At 37.4% G+C, this 21376-nt stretch overlaps 1 protein-coding gene across 2 annotated transcripts in view; it reads left to right on the forward strand.

The window, feature by feature from the left end:
* The first annotated feature begins 11729 nt into the window (after positions 1-11729).
* Positions 11730-21376, forward strand: part of SLC13A1 (solute carrier family 13 member 1) — a 22102-nt gene continuing 12455 nt past the window's right edge. Inside the window, exons 1-7 of one of the 2 annotated variants that reach the window (XM_029084260.1) lie at positions 11730-11834; positions 13642-13770; positions 14497-14633; positions 18771-18958; positions 19569-19626; positions 19714-19780; positions 20088-20251. In XM_029084260.1, coding sequence (XP_028940093.1) covers positions 11736-11834; positions 13642-13770; positions 14497-14633; positions 18771-18958; positions 19569-19626; positions 19714-19780; positions 20088-20251 — 842 coding nt within the window. In that variant the 5' untranslated portion in view covers positions 11730-11735. The remainder of the gene's footprint in view (positions 11835-13641; positions 13771-14496; positions 14634-18770; positions 18959-19568; positions 19627-19713; positions 19781-20087; positions 20252-21376) is intronic. The other variant, XM_010164927.1, reaches the window with a different exon arrangement.

The following is a 21376-nucleotide window of genomic DNA, read 5'->3' on the forward strand; positions in this document are numbered from 1 at the left end:
CCCACAAGAAAGAGTTTTCTTGAAAGAAAACAAAACAAAACAAAACAAAACATTTGCAGCACGGCACATGAAGTCTCACGTTGCCTGTCTTCTGACACATTAAGTGGATTGCTCCCAAACTAAGTGAAACTTCCTGTAAGATAATAAGTTGCAAACACTTTGTTTATCTAAGTTAAGGTAGACACTTGCTAATACGTGCAGATTAACTGTATGGGTATAAGAGGATTTACATGTGGTCGGTTTTCATCTCGGAAGCATTAACTTTTCAAAAATAACTTCTCAGGTGACTTTTTCCCTGCCACTCTCTTACTCCTTCAGAGAATTCCTGTGATAATGCTGAAAAAACAGTCTATGAAAAGATATTCTTATCAATCAGAATTTACTCTTCAAAGTTGAGCTGCCTTACTTAATGTGACAGCAGCAGGTCTTATTGTGACTGCAAGCCAGAGCACTATTGACATGGACAATGTAAAGACCGGGACAATGTGGATATAGATGCAGACATACCAGCACTATGTCTGCACTTCGGACTATTCTTAAGATATGTTATTGATGACCTAGCTACCTTAATTTTCTATGATTAATTTCAGTCATTAGTAAGACAAGTACATGTGGACGTCAGTGTGAAGATGGGAGCAGAGACTGCCTCCACCCATTTCTACCCCACCTCAGTGGAAGTTGTGTGGCTGCAGCCTCCTTTCAGCGCTGTACTTTCAGCCTGAAATTTAAACTTCATTAACAGGAAAATTCCTCGATCATCCTGAATGGGGCTGGTGATATGATGTGTCCTAGTACCTTACTCTCCTGTTGAAGCAGCAGCTCGCTCCATGATCCTGGCCCATTTGGCTGGGACTGCTTGACTTGGGGCATGCGATGAGCCTGCATTTACTACCAGCAAGGTGCCCAGCCTCCTGGCAGCAAAGGAGACATTCTACCAAGCCAAGTACAGTACTTACTGGCTGTTGACAGAGTTCCCACTGAATGAGTGAAAAAAGCAGTATGTTCAGCTAGCTCCAAGACTTCATAAGACAATTTTGTTGCAAGCTAAGTTTGTTTGCTGCAGTGTGGGGACATGGGAGTATTTGTGTGGTTTGTTTTGCTGGTAGGTGTCATAGAAGTTTTTTCTGAGAGAGGCTAGATTACAAAGTATCTATCCCTGTGTAAATATATCTGTTTATTGTCCAAAATTAGTGAAAGTTTAGAAAGTAAAGTTTTGATTAAGACAAACTTGGCTTTAATCTGGCTATAAAATATTCTCAGGACCTTGTAAAATAAATGAGTGTCACAATTTTATTGTTGATGATAACCTGGTCATTGAAAGACAGACAAAAGATGACTGAAAATTGAAGGAAGGAACAAGGAAAATGAGCCTGAAGATTAGCTAAAGTATATGCCTGTCAATGAGAAGACTTTGGATGAGCTCATCTAGCAGTTTGGTAAAATTTATAATAAAGATGAAAAGTATATAAGAATACTGACAGAATATATGCCTCCAACCTCAAAAGTATTATGAAGTCCAACCTTTACACGTAACTAACACATAACTCTTTCTTCATGTGTTTTCACATGCAGACATTTATGAGAAACAGGTACCATTCTGGTGAGTAAAGTATTAATGTGAAGGTTTGGGCCAAAGTATTCAAAAAACCTATACCAAGAAGAGAAAATGGAATTATACTCCTATGGCTTGAATGGGGAGAGCATATAGTTAATATAACAGAAACTTGATCAATCAAATGCCACCTGGGGGCATGGGGCGGAGGGGCAAACCTTTCTTTTCCCACAAAGTTAAACATGAGGGAGGAATATTACATAAGTGTAAAGGCTTTTAAAGAGTATTAATAAAATGGAAATTAAAATATCTTTTACTGAAAGGAAGAAAACTGTTAAAACTCTTAGTAACTGGGAAATGAAAAAAAAATTCTAGGAATGATCAGTTTAGAATAATTATGCCATCGAGAAATTTTACATAGGAAATTGATCAGTTAAAACTTCCTACACATTTTTTGTCAAAAACACATATTTTTGACAAACTATATGCAATTTTGTGTTTCACCAGAATAAATTTAGTGCTCTTCTTTGCAAAGATTTATCCTCTATGTCTTCCAAGGAAGCAGAATTTGAACTTTGCTCTGAGTACAAATCAAAGATAATAGTTAATGGTTTTGGCTGATTAATATCTTTCCACAACAACAGCGCAACTGATCAAACGTCTTAAACAAAAGCCAGCATGGTCGATGACATTAGCATGTCATCAACACACAGGCAACATCAATTGCAAAAAGTATAATTATATCACTTCCAATTAGCTGTCATCACCTGAAATAATTAAACAACAAAGAGCTCTTAAGCCAGCAAACAATTGATGAAATTATTTAAATATTTTCCTTTCTCATATTGCTTCTCAACAGACATAATTATGGGACTATGGACTCAAATTTCAGTTGATAGACCATGTAAAATAGATTTTACTCTCATGAAGCCAAGCCTCCTGCAAACAAAGCCACATTTTGTAGTGCCATTCTAGGCAAACTTTTTTTTCATGCTGCTTTTGCATTCTGTATGAGACTAAACACAGAATGGCTTGGGTTGGAAGGAACCTTTAAAGATCATTTAGTCCACTGCACTGCAGTGGGCAGGGACATCTTTCACTAGATCAGGTTGCTCAAAGCCTGTCCAACCTGACCTTGAACATATTAGTCTTCCAAAAATGAAAACTCTGATTTGGGAGTCATATCATACAATTAATTTCAAAGCAAAATTCCTCCTCCAAAATGAAAAAAATCAAAAGCATAATATAGTGTTTAATTGGGTGATGTCTGCTTTTTTGTAGCTCAGATTGTTTGCTGAAAAAAATATTTTCAGAAATATATTTTGAAATTCACTGCCAAGCTTGTTTTCAGTAAGTTTGAACAATATTATTAACACTTCATGAAATGAAAGGCTTACAAATCTATGTGTACTCTAACAGTCTTTATCACCTTGTTATATGAGGAATGTTCACATTCCAGTGGGAAGAAGTCTGAAGTCTGTGCAAAAAAGTCCATGAGAGCATTAGATCATGATGCAAAGCAAACAGATCTGCCCGCATAGCCATTCCAGTGTGCACAGAGACTTGCTCAGGCTTTGGGACTGTTTCTTCTGCTAAGAAGACTTGTTCATGCAGATCCACTACAAGTTAAAGGTTTTGGTGCACACAACAGTCTTTGATTAACACAGCACCAATTACATGGCCAGCAAGCAACAAGGATAAACATGGAGGCCATATTTTAGGGAGGCTAAAAGTTGTTAATTGGTGAATTAGGCCTATAAATGAGTCAAGGCTGGTGTTCTGGTTTTGGGCCAGAGTCATATGACAGCAGCTCTGAGGATGTGTCTCTTAAAGAATGATTGCCTGTTCAGTCAGTGAGCAGGTTATGTAGGAAGATGGAAAGTTTTTGAAGGCTTAGTTTGTTTGTTTTTTTTTAAATCACATACTGTTAATTGGTAAGGGAAGTTTGACAGAATTTAGGAGCACAGGTATCAGTTGCCCAAAGGTAGAATTACTGTTGTCCTTAAAATGAGCACACTGGACAGCCATGTACAGAAGGCTGAGGCACTCAGTGAAACCTCTGGAATGAAGGTGTAGCAAAATGTTGGACAAAGTGGAAGCATGTCAGTTCTTTCATCAAGAGGATGGTTATGAGCTCAACAGAGAGGCCCTGGCCAAGTAAGTAACTTATGCTGTGGAAGCTGAGTGGCAGGTTCCATGGGCAGGTTTCTAGGATGTGTTCCAGTACCTGGAATTGAACTCACTTGTCATGGTCCATCCAAGTAACACTCTCAGCAGAACTTATTTACTGTAGGCACAATATTGCATTGATGAAGCTAAATTGTTTCCAGTTCTGAAGTTAACTTGCTTACAGCTTGTTCTGAGGTGAAGAGAAGAGTTATCAAGTTGTTTGGGAGAAGCAGATTGATCTAGAGACAGGCTTAGTATAATAAGCCTCAAGTAACTGGGCCTTTTTAAGCTTTCAAGATATGCCTCAGGTGTAAAAGACATGCTCCTTATTGTTTTAAAATTCCATTATTCATTTGTATTTTTATATTTCTACACAAAGTTTATATTTCGTTTACATCTTGGAAATACTTTGTATCATTGACTAGTGATTCTGGTGGGAAGACTCACAGGAACAGGGTACCAAGGATGAATAACGAGTATATTAGAGGAGCTTTGTGCTACCTAGTGTCATTAGAAGAGAGGATATTGTTTCAGAAAGATGGAAGATTATATAGTAATTACTGAAGCAGTTGAACACATTCAAAGAAAAAGGCTGTAAGTACAGGTCATCTTGAAATATCATGGCACTAATGTCCTTCAGGGACAGTGGGTTTCTAGTCAAAACTGAAAGGAATTATATACTGTGCTTACAATGAATAGTGAACTTTTTACTCTTTAAAATTTTCAAAGTCAAGTCACTGTGTTTTGTCTCTTTTCAGTTTTTTTTTATACAGTAAGGAGTCTGGAAATGTATTCATCATATCAGGTTCTGTCCATTCAGAAATACAGCCTGAATGTAGGTATGAAATGTGTTTCTTCTCTCATCACATGCTGAAAATAGATTTCATCTGGTTTCTGTGAACTGCTTCTCTAAAAGTTGTCAATAATATCTTCCAAACAGCACTTTTCCAGCAGTTCTCTAGTTTAGAAACAGATATGCAAGGAAAATTGGAAAGAAAAAGTGGTTTGTAGGGTTTTTTTAACTACCACTCTTTAGCAAATTGGGCCAAGATCATAGAAATACAACATCAAAATTACTTCAGAAGCTTCCATCCTCAGTCTGGAGATAAAGCTTACGTATTATTCAGAGTCTTGAATCTCACATTATTAAAATTCCAGAAAGGTACTTTTATTCTGATTGTTCTGCATGTTGGTTTGCCTCCTTTTCCATACAAATCTTGTTGTCCCTGATAGCATTCTGCTAAGCTTAGTAGTGACTGTTCCTTAGGAGACAATTTTAACAAAAAAGATTAATGAAAAACTGAAAAAAAACCACAGTTTAAAATGCATCAAATCTCATTTCCATAAAGATTCACTAACTTAGTTTTCAGAGTATTTATTGTTGTTGGAGCAGTTGTCTGTTATCATGTTGGATATGTGCTTAGAAATGAGAGCACTTCAGGATGGGATTTCATCCGACACCCCTCAGTGCTAAATCTTAGATACATTATTCCATTTCCCCAACATCTGTTGCTTTGATTCCCTTGTGTTTTTTTAGAGAAGCAAATCTCGATCAAGGCCCAGCACTTTCATATCATCATTTCTCTTCACCTCTGATTGGATGGGAGACACTGTCTCAGGTTGGAGACACCTGTGGCTACACACTCACCCCTGTCACTGATCCTCGGTATAATTCTGGCTGCTTTCACTTCCCTGCTTTCACCTTTGCAACCAGGAGAAAGGAAGGGAGAAGGAGAGACTTGTTCTCTTCAAATGTGTTTTCTGAGGGTGTGAATAGAATTTTCAGTCCCAAAAACTGTTACACTTTTGAGGAAAAATAATGAGCAGTAACAAGGGGAAGCAGCCAGGCAAAAATTCCTGAGCTGGTTAAAAGCCTTGCAAAATATGCAAGACCTTGGGGAATTGGTGCTTATGATTTAATTTCCATGCTTTCTGTTTAGTAAACATTTATTCTCAATGGCATCTTCCAAAAGGTAGTGATCAGTGTTGAGTTAATACTAAAGATACTTAATTTTTCTCTGGTAATAAAGAAAACTCCTGGTCCCAGCCACTGGTAAATTAATACACAAATAAGATTAGAGATGTTTTCCACTTTTTGCAGTGATGAGGAGGGCGTGAAAGCCAATTGCTCAGTAATAATAATGAAGTTTATAGTTCCAATGCAATCTTGTTTATTGATGGATACATGCTACATCCTGTTTGCTTAAACTCTCAGACCCAAGGAAAAGGATTATTTATTTGATCAGTGCTCCAGCTCTCTTGCAACCATTCTTGACTTCAGATTGTTTGTTAAGATTTTTTCCCAAACAGGCAGAGGATAGAAGCCATCGGCCCTAGCATAGACATCTAAAAGTTAGACAACTAGCCTAGGGCTTTTTGTAGTCAGTGGAAAGAAATACACCTTTAGAGTGTAATCCACCTCAGCCTGGTATAAGCAGTTAAGCAGAGTGGAAGTACTTACATCTCTGTAGACTGTGAGAAAAGGTTATGGTGACCAGTTTAGATATGGATGTGTAAAATTAGAAGTGAATACCAGCACAGTGCTTACTCAGGTAATTTCTGGAGCTTTATTCTCTGCCCACTACATGTTTTACAACATGGTAACTTTGTAATTCAAGGTCTCAAGTTCTTATATAAAAAACTTAACTTTGTTAATGCCTCTCAATTATGTTATCAAAAAGTGTCATCTTGAAAAATTTTTGTAAAAGTATAAATCCCTCAAATATCTTTGAGAATCTGCTTTTATAGCATTCCTTTGCCTGATTTTTCTTCCACTGATGTCTTCCCTTTTGTCAGTGCCTTACCCATCTTACAGCTCTAGTAGTGATATACAGCCTTTCTGTTGCAGTAATTAGTCATATATTGGTATAACAAATACTTTGCTGCTAGATTAGATGTGCTGCTCTAAAATGTTGCTTATCTCATTCTATAAAGGTATCCTGCTAATCCCATATGATCAACCTTTGACAAGGAAATTCTGATTTATTTTATTTTCCTCCACATTTCCAAGGATCCTGCCCTGCTGGACAGTGCACAAAACTTTTGCATGCTTTAGAAATTTCCAGGAAGTATCACTTAATTGAAGTGTTTCTATTAGTTTTGTAGAGCAGTATTACTCTTGTATCTGTGATGGTCAAAGATAAATGCATGATAAGGCAGAGAGTGCTAATGTTATTTTCAAGGCCATTTACAAGGCATGGTGCATTGACCCAGCTCAGCAGCTAAGTACCACCCAGCCACTCAGCTGCTCTGTCCTCATCGAGATAGGGGAGAGAATAGGAAGAGCAAAAGTGATAAAACCTGTGGGTCAAGATAGTTTAATATGTGAAGGAAAGCAGAAGGAAAAAACCCAACAAAATAAAACAATTGACACAAAGGCAATCACTGGCCACCTGCCACAAGTATACTGATGCCCAGCCAGCCTCCAAGCAATGCTTCCCTTCCCAAAACACCTCTCCCTCTCAGTTTTTATTGCTGAGCATGATTTTAATATGTCATTAAATATCCCCCTTGTCAGTTTGGGTCAGCTGACTTTGTTGTATCCCCTCCCAACTTCTTGCACACCTCCAACATACTCACTCAGATGGCACAGTGGGAATGTCTTGATGCTGTGGAAGGACTGTTCAGCAATAATCAAAACACTGGTGTGTGATCTACACTTTTAGTCTCAAATTCAAAACATCACAAGATCCAAACCAGCACCATATAGGATGCTATGAACAAAATCCATCCATCCCAGCCAGACCCAGTGAAATCTCCACCCCTTATTCCATATGATTTATCTCATGCTCAGATTTTACACTATCCAGTACAACTCCATTAAACACCACTCTCCTTCCTGTCATGTGATATATATATATACACAGATAATATTCCCTTAGTCTGTGGGCCACCCCTGTAAAATATTCATAAAATATCAATTGAGTTTATTTAATCCATGACTTCAGCTTCATTCTATGGTGTTTGGTCAGGAGAGGAGAGATGGCATATTGTGTTAAATTATTGGCTCAGGTTGGCTCATTGCTGTACTTGTCTGGCTTCTTATGAGGCTCATTGTCTGTTGGTTTAGGTGATTCTTGATGTAGTATTTTCTGTTATATGCAGCTCAAATCACATGTTTCCCCCAAGGTTTAAATTACACACTAGATTCCCCCATTCTTCCACATTACCCACCAAATGTACCCAGATCTTTGAGTGAAATGCTCTATATCCCTAGCTCCAAAACCCTAGAGGTTGACCTTGGGTCTTTCCAGATGCTTTCTGCCAGAGGCTCCAGTTGAGGTCATGCTCCTCAGAAGTAACATAGGGAACATTTCTCACATCTGGTCCTGTCTGGACTAGCCCATGGACTACTGCATGAGCTATCTGCTGTTCAACAGCTTGTTACTCAGGGCCTCAGTCAAAATAGTTCCTTTGGGTCACTTAACAGACAGGACTCACAAGCTGACTGTAACCTGGAATATGCATTTGCCAGAATCCCATGATGCTTAGGTTTCCTTTTTGCTAACCAGTGGCAACATGACTTTATCTTATTGATCGTATCTATTGGGATGTGATGATGCTCTTCTTGCCATCTTATTCTCCATAAATGGATCTCTTATGTAAGTCCTTTGATCTTGCCTTTTTTAATGGTAAAATTAGCTTTTTTCTTTCCTCTTTCTCAAACACTTCCTCTGCTGTGTTGCCCCACACAACAATAAGATTCCGAGCATATGTGCTTCTCTTCAAGTATGAGAGAGAAATAGCAGTCCTCAGTCAAATACAGATATCTGGATAAAGCTTCAGTATAAAAGGAGTATCCCCACAGGCTTTCCTGAGATCTAGAAAGAAGAACCACAAAACTAGGTTCAGTTACTGTGAAAACACACAGGAGTTGTCCACAGGTAACTGAGGACATAACAAAAATAAATAAAGCATTCCAAGAGGCCTAGGGAATGAGGGATCAGTACTGACCCAGACCAGCTAACAGTGACTGGTATAACGAGAAATACTCTTTCTCCCTACAAACTTCAGCCCTTCTCTGTTTTTTTCAACACATTCTTATTTTTCAAACTGAATTTATCCTTTTTTTTCCCCTAATAATTTAATAATACCTCAAATCACATTAGAACCCCTTTCCTATTCACATGTAGAGCTGCATGTTTAAGGTCCTTGTAAGCAGCTTTCCCTAGCCTTGCTTCCTGGTTCCTGACTATAAGGAAAGATTTTTGCCAAATTCCGTGGTCTCTCAGAAAACCTTCAGCCTTCCTTCACTAAACTTACTCTACTACAAATTTTTTACCTAGCTGAGCATCTATGTGTTGTTCCATTCTCAGGTCACCTGTAAAAGCTTGGCTGCTGCAGAAACATCTCAGCACAAGTTTGGAAGGAAACCTCCTCCTTTTAACTTCTACTTTTGCCCTGGCCATCTCTGGTGGCTGACTGCAGGTCTCAGACCAAGGTCCTGTAGACAGGCTTGAGAATTTAAATGTTAATTCTGCAGGCCAATTTCTACTGCCTCATCATCAGTAATCCACTTGAATTAGTACTAGAAGTCTCTTTCCATTCTGTTGTGAAATGTGTATGCCTATCTCCACACAGCATTTTGCTATAGCCATGATGGTCTGAGAATGCTGAAAGAGTAACCTTTATGGTCTAAAATCAGCTAGAAGGTATTCTCTTTGTCCTGCCAATTGCTAGTTTACGATTCAAACTACTAATGAAAATATGGGCTAGAAAATTAATCAGAATAAAGCCCTTAAGGACCTCATTTGAAATGTCATCTAAGTACGAATGTCAAACATTTGTAACTTGCTCTTCAAGAACAACTTTTTTTACCAGTTGTGCACCCAAACATAATTTCCCCTACAGCACTTCTTATGCACTTACTTCTGAATTGCTCTTAGTTCATCTAAAACATGTACAAAAATCAAATAAAATGCATATATTTTTATCTTCAATCACTAAGCTAGCTGCCCCATAAAAAAAGAAAATTAGATTGAGTTCAATTGACCAATTTTCTAGGAATTTATAATCTGCTGCAGTTTTTCTATATATGGCATATCAGACTATATTCAAATATATTCTAAAATAGTTCTCAGATTACTGCATGAATTCTGAGACATGAATCATGGGTGAATTTCTTGTGGAACTGTTGACTTGAATATTAAATCTAAATGTTCAGCACTCCCACCAACACCATGCCCATAGTGCATTCCCTTTTCCATGTTAAAATTAATTTCATTAGAGAATTGACTGGCATTTACCTTTGTGAAGACTCAAGCAAAGAAAGTTTTGAATACTCCAGCACTGTCTGCAATTTGTCTTCCCTTCTCTTTTCTAAAACCCTTTCCTCTGTTTTCTTTTTACTTCTGACATATTTACAGAAATTGTTTTCAACGTCTCCAACTGAAATATATTTTTCATCATAATCTTCATGAATTTATTCATCTATATTTTTGCTATTACTTTATAACAGCCATCAGGCACATGCCAATTTTTCCAGATCTCCTATAATTCCTTTTTCATTTTCAGATATTTGATGCTTTCCTGATGCAGGCACCATAGTGTCTTTTTCTGCTCGCTGTCTCTGAACTCTTTAAACCAGGTTTGTCATTATATATTTAGAGTAACCCCTTTCAAGAGGTACCAGTTTACTTGAACTTCTTTATCCCTTACATTATCTTCTCAGGAGGTCTCAGTATCAGCTTCCTAGGTTGTGTCAAAGCTGTTTTCCAAATTCTTTCTGTGCAGTAGCAAAGGCTGTTATTTCTTTATTACTTTCATCTCCAAACTATTTCCCACCTTGGGGTTTTCAATCAATTTCTTCCTGTCCGTTAGATTTTAAATACTACTTTCCTAGTAAAACCAAAGTCCTACCTTCCTGAAACCAACAGTTTGTCCACAACAGTGGCAATCTGATCACTCGGTTTGTCTGTACCCTGACACACGGGATCCTTATAATCAAAAAGTTATATGAATAGTAAAAATCTACCTTATTACCTGGGCTTTGGATGGTTCTGATGGTAGCTCAAAGACTCCTTCATCTGTCCTCTCTTCCAATTTTCTCCGTCATGTAAGACCCTGAGCATGAAACAATGTGTTCTTTCCCCTTTTGATCTTCACCCACAGATAGTGTATAAGTCTCTTTCCTGCCTTTTCCTCTTTTTTATTTGATGCTATTCTGTTGTATTACAAAGACTGTATCAAATTTTCTATTTTTGAAAACAGGAAAATTCAGTCAAAAGGATTTATTTATTTTTTACTTTTGTCTCAAAAACTCTCCTACTCTTAGCCTTCCTCAAAGCTTTGTATGATGTACATGCTATTTCTGAGTGATAGTTCTGGAAATGAACTATCACACACTCCCTGCCAGGGAAGACAGAAAAAGCCTGGTTTTCCCATGTATTTCAAATTCTAGCCAGCTAGAATCAATAGAAAGACTAAGGCTGGAAGGAAATTCTGCAGGTCATCTAGACCAATCTTTTGCTCAAAGCAGAGCAAAGTTCAGAGCTAGGTCAGGTTGCTCAGGACCTTGTCCTATCCAGTATTGAATATCTCCACAGATGGAGATGGAGATGAAGAATTTTTAATTCTGTTCAGTAAAATGATCTTGCATATATTTTTATATAATGCCATAATTGGTTTTGAACATATATTCGACGTATATTAGATATTTTGATTTCCCACTGAAGCAAACAGTGACTGGGGGAGCACCAGAAAATTTTGGTTATCTGGTTTGTCTAAAACCTGCTCTAATTACATAAACTCATTATGAGGAAGGGCAGCGAGAGAAAGTCATGAGGAGGCTGACATCTAGCCTTGGTTTATGATGAACACTTATCTTATCAACCTACAGTTAATAAACTCACTAAAACAATAAAGAGCAAGATTTAATTTTAACTTGCTTTACTGGCCTGCTTTAGCAATGGCTAAAGGTGATGGCTTGGAAAAATATTAATCAGAGTCAGCTATTTAAAGTCAGACCTATTTTTTGGCAGTTTCTGAAGGAAAATTCATCTACCAGCCATCAACCATGAAGATTCTTAACTACCTCCTGGTTTACCGAAGGTTCCTGCTCATTGTCCTCACTCCACTGCTTTTACTTCCACTTCCACTTATCATCAAAACCAAAGTAAGTGACATGCTTTGAGAGCTAATTATTTTGCACCTGTATGTCAAGCCTGGGATTTCCAGATCTTTTTGGAATCATAGAATCATAGAAAGGTTTGGGTTGGAAGGGACTTTGAATGACTTCATGATGCTTGCATTGTGGATTTTTTTTTTTTTTTTTTTTTTGTCAACTCCGAGTATTTCCATAGAAATGTAAAGAAGACAGCAGCTTTAATGTAAGATTATGTGCTGGCTGCATGAAGTTCTGAATTATATATTTTGTTGTTGTTGTTTTTCAGGAAATGTTTTTCTCATTTAACATTGTCTAGACTACCTTGAAAATCCTGTCCTTTCTGTTACATTTTGTCCACTTTTAAACAGCTTTGTATGATTGACAATGGAGATGAATTGTCAGGAAGACAGTTGCAATTAACTTTTTATTTGATGATGGATTTTGTTAAGTTCATCATATTTTGTATTTCCTGATTACTGAAATCAATGATCTGAGAACTTCCATCTGGTTCCTAAAAAGAGCAAGGGTTATGGTAGGACACCTTAGTTTTATTTTAGCTGAAATAAATTCTTCTGCAGTTCAGTAAGTCTTGTGCCAAATCTAGGCTGATGAAACAGGTATCTAAAAATTTTATTAGTGATTCTGTTTGATTCAGCTCTGATGTTAGCAGAATGAAATGGAATTATCCTGTGATGTATTACCACACATGCACTATATGTATCTTGTGTAACAATGCATAGAAGTCTAGTTCAGAAGTCCTTGCATCACAGATGGTGGTTACAGAGCAACATGTTTCACACTCTCTCACATCACAATTTCAATGTTTCAGTTTCCTCTCAGAGGAAATTCTTGAGAAATTCTTAATAAAGTAGGACTTAAGTGAGATAAACATTTACTAGGTGATAAATGAATTGACACTATCAAATTGTTTCATACATAACACAAGCTTCCCCCCCAAAATAAATGCTAGCCATAGCTGGTTGACTGGGATTTGACATGGCTGTTTTCCAGTCAGAGGTTCCCAGAGCCATTTCATTAAGTTATTCCTTTCCCAGTATAAACAATCTCTGGTGCTGTTCAGTAGTTTCATGCCCTAACCCGTGGCATTAAAAGATCTAAACCATTTTCCTTGAGAGCAGAAATACAAATCAAAACTACACAAAAGAGGTTTCCAGAATTCTAGAAGAAACTAGGCTCACTTTATCTCATTATATTTGGCTGTGGCTGCACTTTATGGGCAGCACTGAATTAAACTGTCCTGCAAAAACTGAAAAAAATCCTGTTTCCCAGGAGTTTAAATAGAAGACACTCACTAAAATTACAAGTCTTAAAAAAACCTGTTGCACAGTGCTTTGTATATTAGGTTATATCCTTGCCTTATTGATGCTGATGACAAAGCTTCATTGAATACAGGAGAGACAAAATTTGACCTATTATTGACTGTGACTACTCCTAGAAGTTTAAAAGTTTGCTTACAGCTGCAGAGTGTTTGTGGTTTATGTTAATTCATGGTCTAAGAATGCTCCAGAATGACCTATATGATTAATGGTGCTTGAAGAAAAAGGCAGCTGAGTTTTTTTCCGCCTTTCATAAGTGGTAGAATGTAAGTAATTGTACTATCTCTTATAAAAAATTCTTTAAAACTATTTTACAGACTATGTTTCATATCTTAGGAGGGTTATCAACAGCAGAAAATAAGCACCTTAAATTTTGGTTCCCTTGACTCATACTTGTTCCAGATGGGGGAATATCTCTACTGACATAGCTGGACTTTCTGCAATTGTGATTTTTTTCCTGGATGATTTTTGTATTCTAGGAAGCAGAATGTGCCTACACGTTGTTTGTAGTTGCCATCTTTTGGCTGACAGAAGCTTTGCCGCTAGCTGTTTCAGCTTTGCTCCCTGCCTTTATGTTCCCATTGTTTGGGATAATGGAATCCAAGGAGGTAACTCTCTTTTTCCTCTCCATCATATTATGGATTTCAATGATAAAATCTCCAAAGAAAGAACTACATAATGTTGGAATCTCATAGGCTAATCTATGGATTTGCTGAATGCCAATCACAGTACGTCTGCCTCAAGACTTGCTTACATGCTTTGTCCGCAGGACTTGTTCATATTTCTTTAATATTTTGTTTCTAGATTGTGATTGCATGCTTAGATGCCAGTCAATGAGAAAATGCTAGATAGATATAAAATATCCTTAATGTTAAAGAAGCGAGATGACACACTATATATCCCATGTGCAAAATGATGACTATATATCTTCATGTCAAAAAGAGGACACCAAAATCATACTCTAAGTTTATGTTTAAAATTGTTCTTTTATCTGTTGGGTAGATGACTAAATTAATAAAAGAAGCATTTCACTGGTGATTTATTTCATATGCGAGATGTGACTGATGGTTATAGGTTGTTCGTATCATAAGCCTTATTTATTATAAGTTGTTTTAATACTATGCACTTCAGTACAGTTACTCCTGCATCATTTGGTTAAACAAAAATAACAATTTCAATGAAACTAAGAGTCTAATTTTAAGCCAAAAACATTTATTGATATTTATTTCAGTACATACCATTACTGATTTTCTTTTTTCATTAAACTGATAGTAATAAATACTAATAGAAAGTCAACATTCAGTTAACTAAGTTGTTGGGTTTTTTAATTTCAGGTGGCATCTGCTTATTTTAAAGACTTTCATCTGCTGCTGATTGGAGTAATTTGTTTGGCAACGTCAATAGAAAAATGGAATTTTCACAAAAGAGTGGCTTTAAGAATGGTGATGCTGGTGGGTGTCAACCCTGCATGGTATGTGTTAAACAATATCTTGAAGGACAATAATACTTGTGGAAAGCTATGTCTTCCTGAAATAATTGCTTACTGTTTTTTCTGTAGTAGAAATTCAGCTTTTATTTTCTGCTGAAACAAAGTAGATATTAGAAATTATATGACTGATTTGTAGGTGACACTTAACTATTTTGCTGAAATCCTAATTGAATGTTCCCTGCAGTGATTCTGTTCATAATAAGAATCCTTCTAAAAAAAATCTAGTGAATTTGTTGATAATGTAAGGGTCTTGTTTCTTAATGGTGGTTAGTACATGACATATCTAATACACACAACAAAAAAAAATTGTGCTATGTTTATTATTTATTTGTATTTCAATACTTTTTGCAAAATTCTGGACACTTCCCAAAAATACAAAAAATAGTTCAAATACACAGTGAGGAAAAAAGTCATAACAGAAAAGATCTGGTGGGGAAGGAAAACATACTAAACACAAAGTCTTTATTGGTGTATTTTTCTTTGTCTACCTATGAAGAAAATATCAAAGGAATAGGAAGTTCCCCAGATGGATGGGTTGATGAGGGAAACAAAATCACACACTTTCTACTTACTATCATCATATATCTTATTAAGTTAAAACTCTTTTCTTTGCTTGCTTTACAAGCTTGCAGTAAAGCTTTAGGCCCACAGATTCATCTGTCAGCACACCAGTAAGGCTACAGATATGCAGATAAGACCTGTAAAGTGAGTCTGGCTTCCTAGAATACCTGATGCTTATGTCCTCTTGTCAGGAAGCAGACGGTGAAAGGAAGTAAAAAGTCAGAAAAATAGAAACCCCAGGTCCAAAAAAATGAGATGTCTCTTAGGTGATCTAACTAACACCTCATGGAAATGTTTGATTATTTCTATTGTTCAGTGATTTGTCTGTCTTAATTTTAAATATCACATTTTATTTTTCCTGCATCTTTTGATAGCTGATAGCTCTCTTTTTTGAGAAAATGCTCCTTACATTCTTGTTCAACTGTCTCCCATTATCTTTAGCTATATTCTTGAGCTATGTGGTTTTGCGGTTTTAGTTATTTCAACTTCTCTTATTTTGATCACTCCTAAATCCTCATCTTTTGGGTGAAATCTTGAAACATGAGTAGATGGCATGCTGTGCTAAGCTAAACGCTGCTGGTGAACTTGCTGTGGACACAGAAACCCACAGCCAGCTACTGGGGTTACCTAAGAACGACTCCACAGACAGCTTTGTAATGTTGAGAAAGCAGTATCCCTCTTAACTATCTCAGCTCTATCGCATTTCCTGATCATGATAAAAGGATGATAAGATTATGATAAGGTGATCTGTGAAGCAGAGGATCCTCCCACCTCTGAGCATCTGCTGCTCGTCAGCTGTGCCCACTGAAAAGCGATGTGTGATGTTCCCTGGGCATAGCTCTCCTCCGCTGATTCCAGGAGTCCTCAGCCAGCCTCTGTGCATTGCAGCCTCATCCAGCCCAAGACAGAGATAATCAGTGTAGGAGGTTTATGCACTAGAGGAGATGGGGAATGCTGCAGTGGAAGTGGAATAGCAGGAGTCTTCTGCATTCTTCTGGAGAAACTGGCTTGTATCAGAAATAGCGTGGTCCAGCAGGACTAGGACAGTGATTGTGCCCCTGTCCTCGGCACTGGTGAGGCCGTGCCTCGAGTGCTGTGTTCAGTCTTGGGCCCCTCACTATAGGAAAGACACTGAGGTGCTGGACATTGTCCAGAGAAGGGCAATGAATCTGGTGAAGGGCCTGGAGCACATCTTATGAGGAGTGGCAGAGGGGACTGGGGTTGTTTAGCTTGGAGAATAGGAGGCTGAGGGGAGCCCTTATCTCTCTCTACAACTGCCAGAAAGGAGGGTGTAGTGAGGTGGGGGTTGGTCTCTTCTCCTGAAGTGGTCTCAAGTTGCGCCAAGGGAAGTTTAGATTGAATATTAGGAAAAAAATTATTCATCAAAAGGGTTATTAAGCACTGGAACAGACTGCCCAGGGAAGTGGTGGAGTCACCATTCCTGGCATTTAAAAGACATGTAGATGTGGTGCTTAGGGGCATGGCTTAGTGGTGGATGTGGCACTGTTAGGTTTACAGTTGGACTCAATAATCTTAAAGGTCTTTTCCAACCAAAGCAATTCTATGATTCTATGAGTCCACAAAGGTCTCCTGTCATTTGAGCTATGTGGCCTGTGCAGACTGACAGGGAAAGGTGAATAGACCTGTGCAACCTGCAAGGACTACAATGAGTAATAAAACATTGATTGTGCATTACATAGCAAAGAGTGACTTTATAGTTAAATGTAAATGAAGTTATCATCCAAGTTCCCATGCAGAATATCATTTAACAACACCACAGGGAGAATAATAAGAAAAACTGGGGCTGAACAGGTCAGAATATATTTTGTTATTTTTTAAAATAAATTTTAGAGTCACTCATTAGAGTATACCACACTGTACTGAATGGTCATCTGACCATCAGTCCATCAAATTCTGGAAACTTATGATGAACAGTTTTGAAACATATTAGTGAGTGTCTTAATTTGCTTTGCTTTTAAATCCTCTTGCAAGTTACACTAAAACTGTATTTTTCTACAATATGAACATTCTCATTCAGTGTGCTTAGCTGGACCAGTATTTTCTGCATAAAAATTTCTCCTGAAAACACAATTCTTCCCTGACTTCTGTCTGAGGACCTAATAAAAAAACTGCATAAAGTTAATGAGTTTTATACTCCTAATGACAGTGTGCATTGAATCAGGTCTACCACTTGCAGGTATGCAGATAATTTCATCATTATATAATTAAAAGTGCACAGAGAAAAGACAAGGTGCCCCTGTTGAGAAAAAATCAAATTTGAAATGTTGTTGCTATTAGCTGGAATTAAAGGTTATGAGGGACATTTTGAATGGTACTGTTATACCATTAAATATTGCTTACTTTATTTTGTATAAAATCTTCTCTTCATGTGCTGAGCAATCTTTACTGGTTTTGTGAAGCTTTTGATCAAGGCTAGGCAAAGAGCTTTACAAATTGCACAAATGACTTATTAGAAAATGCCGCCAACACCACAGTCCCTCCATTCACAGTTGTTCTCTCACTGTGGTGATGCATGGCAGGTGTTTAATGACACTGCCAACACCCTGGGACAGGAAATCAAGAAGACTACTCTCGTTTACAACTCCAAGAGATGCATTAATAGTGACAATGTGGCCTGTATTCTAAGTTTGCTGTCTAATTTCACCAGATATGTCATGGAATATTTGATTTTTTTGGTGTAAAACTATAGTGACTCCAGACACTGATGTGATCCAGTGCATTATTGCATCAGTGCAACCAAGAATTGTACAGATGGAATTCTTATTTGTGGTAAACTTAGCATAAGCTGTGCCAAGATCAGACTAAAGACATTGCAATGACCTTCACATTCCAATTTAGTGTGGAATATAATGTTTACTGAAGCACAAATAATCCCTACAACTGTCCTGGGGCTCTGATTAAGAACTAAGTACCACTTACTAAAAGGTTAATATTTCTTCGTATAACACTGGGGCTGGTATCCAGAGGACTTACAGACTAAGTGGTAAGTCCAGGGTTTTGACCTAGCTTGTACAATCTGAGATAAGTAGCATTAGCAGTATAGCTATTTTAACTTTAATTTGAAAAGTTTAGTTGTGGATGCCCCCTCCCTGGAAGTGTTTAAGGCCAGGCTGGATGAGGCTTTGAGCAACATGGTCTAGTGGAAGGTGTCCCTGCTGATGGCAGGGGAGTTGGAACTAGATGATCTTTAAGGTCCCTTCCAACCCAAACCATTCTATGATTCTATGAACTTGTGACATGCATGGTGCTCTTTCTTCGAAGATGATTGAAATATAGCATCATTCTGTAAATAAACATTATTTCTTCTGTTTCAATTTATAATATATTTGATCCTTTAACTCTAAAATATGATAATTTTTGTGTCTTTGATAAAGATAATTTTAATTAATACACTTTCTTAGAGGCAAATGACAAACTTTAAATTTTCAGTGTTTCCTACATTCAAGCTTTCTGCTGAAAAATTTTGCATTTATATTAAATAGAGTGGTGATAGGAGATGTTGCTGTAGCAGCCACAGGCTCTTCTCTCCTATTCCAGGCTTACACTGGGTTTCATGGTTAGCTGTGCTTTCTTGTCGATGTGGCTCAGTAACACCTCTGCTGCTGCCATGGTGATGCCAATTGTAGAAGCTGTAGCTCAGCAGATCATGAGAGCTGAAGCAGAAGCTGATGTGCTGGAGATGTCTTGCTCTAACGGCTCCATCAACCCAGCACTGGAGCTGGACGGTAGGCACACAAACACAAAGTTTTTGTCTTTGCCCACCCTCACTCTAGAGCAGAGTAAACACCACATAAACCAAAGCTGAATGACTAGGAAAGTACTAGCATCATTACATGCTTCATTGTGAGACTTCTCTTGAATTACTGTGTGTGAGGTCTCTCATGTTTGCGAAGATTAATTAAAGCTGAACAGGTGCAGAATATGCCACTTGTATGAGAGGAGGGGAGACGAGAAAATAAAAGACTGGTTGTTGAGCCTAGTAAAATGTCTGAAAAGAAATATGACTACAGGCTATAAATACACTGGAGGTTAAACGTTAGCAAGAGAAAAGAGTTTTTAAGCTTTAGGGTAATGTTGGGAGAACAATTTAATCTAAACTGGTTATGTACACAGTGCAATTTTAAATTAGAAAGATTGCTCCTCATTAGAAGATTCAGACTCTGGGAATAAGAGTCATGAAGGAGTAGGGCACAACTCAGCTGTTTTTAAGACTGGCACTTTTATATGTATTCAAGGGATGATGTGAAGTGATTGCGTGGAATGGGACATGCTGATGAAGCCTTTCCACTTTTGCTCCCTTAGATGCTTATCTGTCTTTGCATTGATGTCTTACAGAAAATATAGGAGAATGTGAAAGCAGTGACTGGAAAGAGAAAGAAAAACAAGTTAATGGGTAATAATTTTTTTTACTAAATTCTGTTCTAAGAATTAATCTGAATAGAATAGCGGTTTATTACAATATATACCTTTGTTTTTCCAGACATGACAATGATGTGGACAGTATTGTGTGCACGATTGAAAAGGAAAACGAAAAAGAAAAGGAACAGGTACTTAAGGTGTTTTTTTATTATGCAGCTAATGTGTGTAACTCAGTTTTAACCTAAATCTCACTTCTGTGTAATAACTAACACGGCACAGCTGAGACGGCTCAGGAACAGGACTTCAGGGTTTGACTCACCCTCTGTTTCCTTTGCATGAATAATTGTAGCACCACTGTAATGGCAAACCAAACCACACTGCATACAGCTATATTGCCAGCAAATTTTCTGGCTCTTCTGGGACATCCTTGAATCCTATTTTTGTTCTTGATGATGAGTGCTTCTTACATATTAATTGTTGTATATTCTTCCTAAGCAGAACCTGCCACCTGTTGAAACAGGGAGAAAAAGCAAAGAGGACAAATACAGTGGGATTTTCAAAGTGATGTGCTTATGTGTTGCTTATTCTGCTACCATTGGAGGGCTGACCACAATCACGGGAACATCGACTAATCTGATTTTTGCTGAGCACTTCAATACGTAAGAGACTACATTAAGTTATTTGTATTTTTCTTAATCCAAAGTTTTAACTGTTCTTTCTTGAGCTCTCACATGGCTCCCCTAAAATGCATTAAAAGACTTACCCCTCAATTTTATATTATTTGATTCTATTACTTTCTTTTTGCTATTTTTTGTTAAAGAGAGAAAATGAAATTGCATGGTTGTATTTGCCTTACACTGGGAAAGCCTATAAGTGATCACAGAACACATGCAACAAGTTGACCATTCTTTGGTTAAATAGTAGTTTACCATTTGAATAGTTGCATGGAAAAAGATGAGCTAATCTGAGGAGGAAGACACTAAGCATGAATATGACAGACACTATCTGGTCTGAAAGGGCTGTTACTCATTTCTAAGTACAGCAGGAGCCAAGTTTGGGTCTGCTTAGCAAAGAGCATCAGGAGACTTTCAGGAGGCTACACTCAGTGCATTGTTGAAATGAGGAATTTAGGTCTGTTAATCAAAGGAAAAGTAAATTATTTCAAACCAATCTGAAACTTTGCATTCAGTGGAACACTTTGTTTTTTGAAGTTATTAAAAACATTCTCTAATATTCCTTTTCTTTTCTAAGCAGAACTACTTTGAAAAGAAAATTGGCAGATTTAATTCCAAAACTTTTGAAAAACCAGTAATTCTTGTACATATAGCATATTCCTGGGTTTCCCACTCAGTGACAAAACTCTTAAAATGGCACTGTGAAAATCCATATTCTTCATAGCTTCCCAATTTTAGTATTAAACAAGTTGGAATTAATTTTTACTGTTCTCTATTTCCCCCCTTTTCATTTGCCACATGAAGAGGAAATCAGTATACCTGTGTTGGCATTGGAGCCTGTGTGTTTCTGGGAATCCTTATCCTGCTGCTGATTTAGGACATGCAATTATACCCTGTTCCACAGGGTAGAAGCAAACATCAGAAATGTTGAAGGAAATGTGAATGCTAAGCATTCCTGTCAGTGAGACCAACTTCCATAAGGGCTCCTTTTGAAGACAGATTTGTTACTGATTCTCTCAGGGTCACTCTATTCATTTTTAATTTAAAGCAAAGAGACACTACAATATAGTGTCTAGAATATATTCAACTGGGAACAAAAAAAAAGGGGGG

Source organism: Antrostomus carolinensis, unplaced genomic scaffold, assembly GCF_000700745.2.
Source record: "Antrostomus carolinensis isolate BGI_N321 unplaced genomic scaffold, ASM70074v2 scaffold12163, whole genome shotgun sequence".
NCBI classification, from domain to species: Eukaryota; Metazoa; Chordata; class Aves; order Caprimulgiformes; family Caprimulgidae; genus Antrostomus; species Antrostomus carolinensis.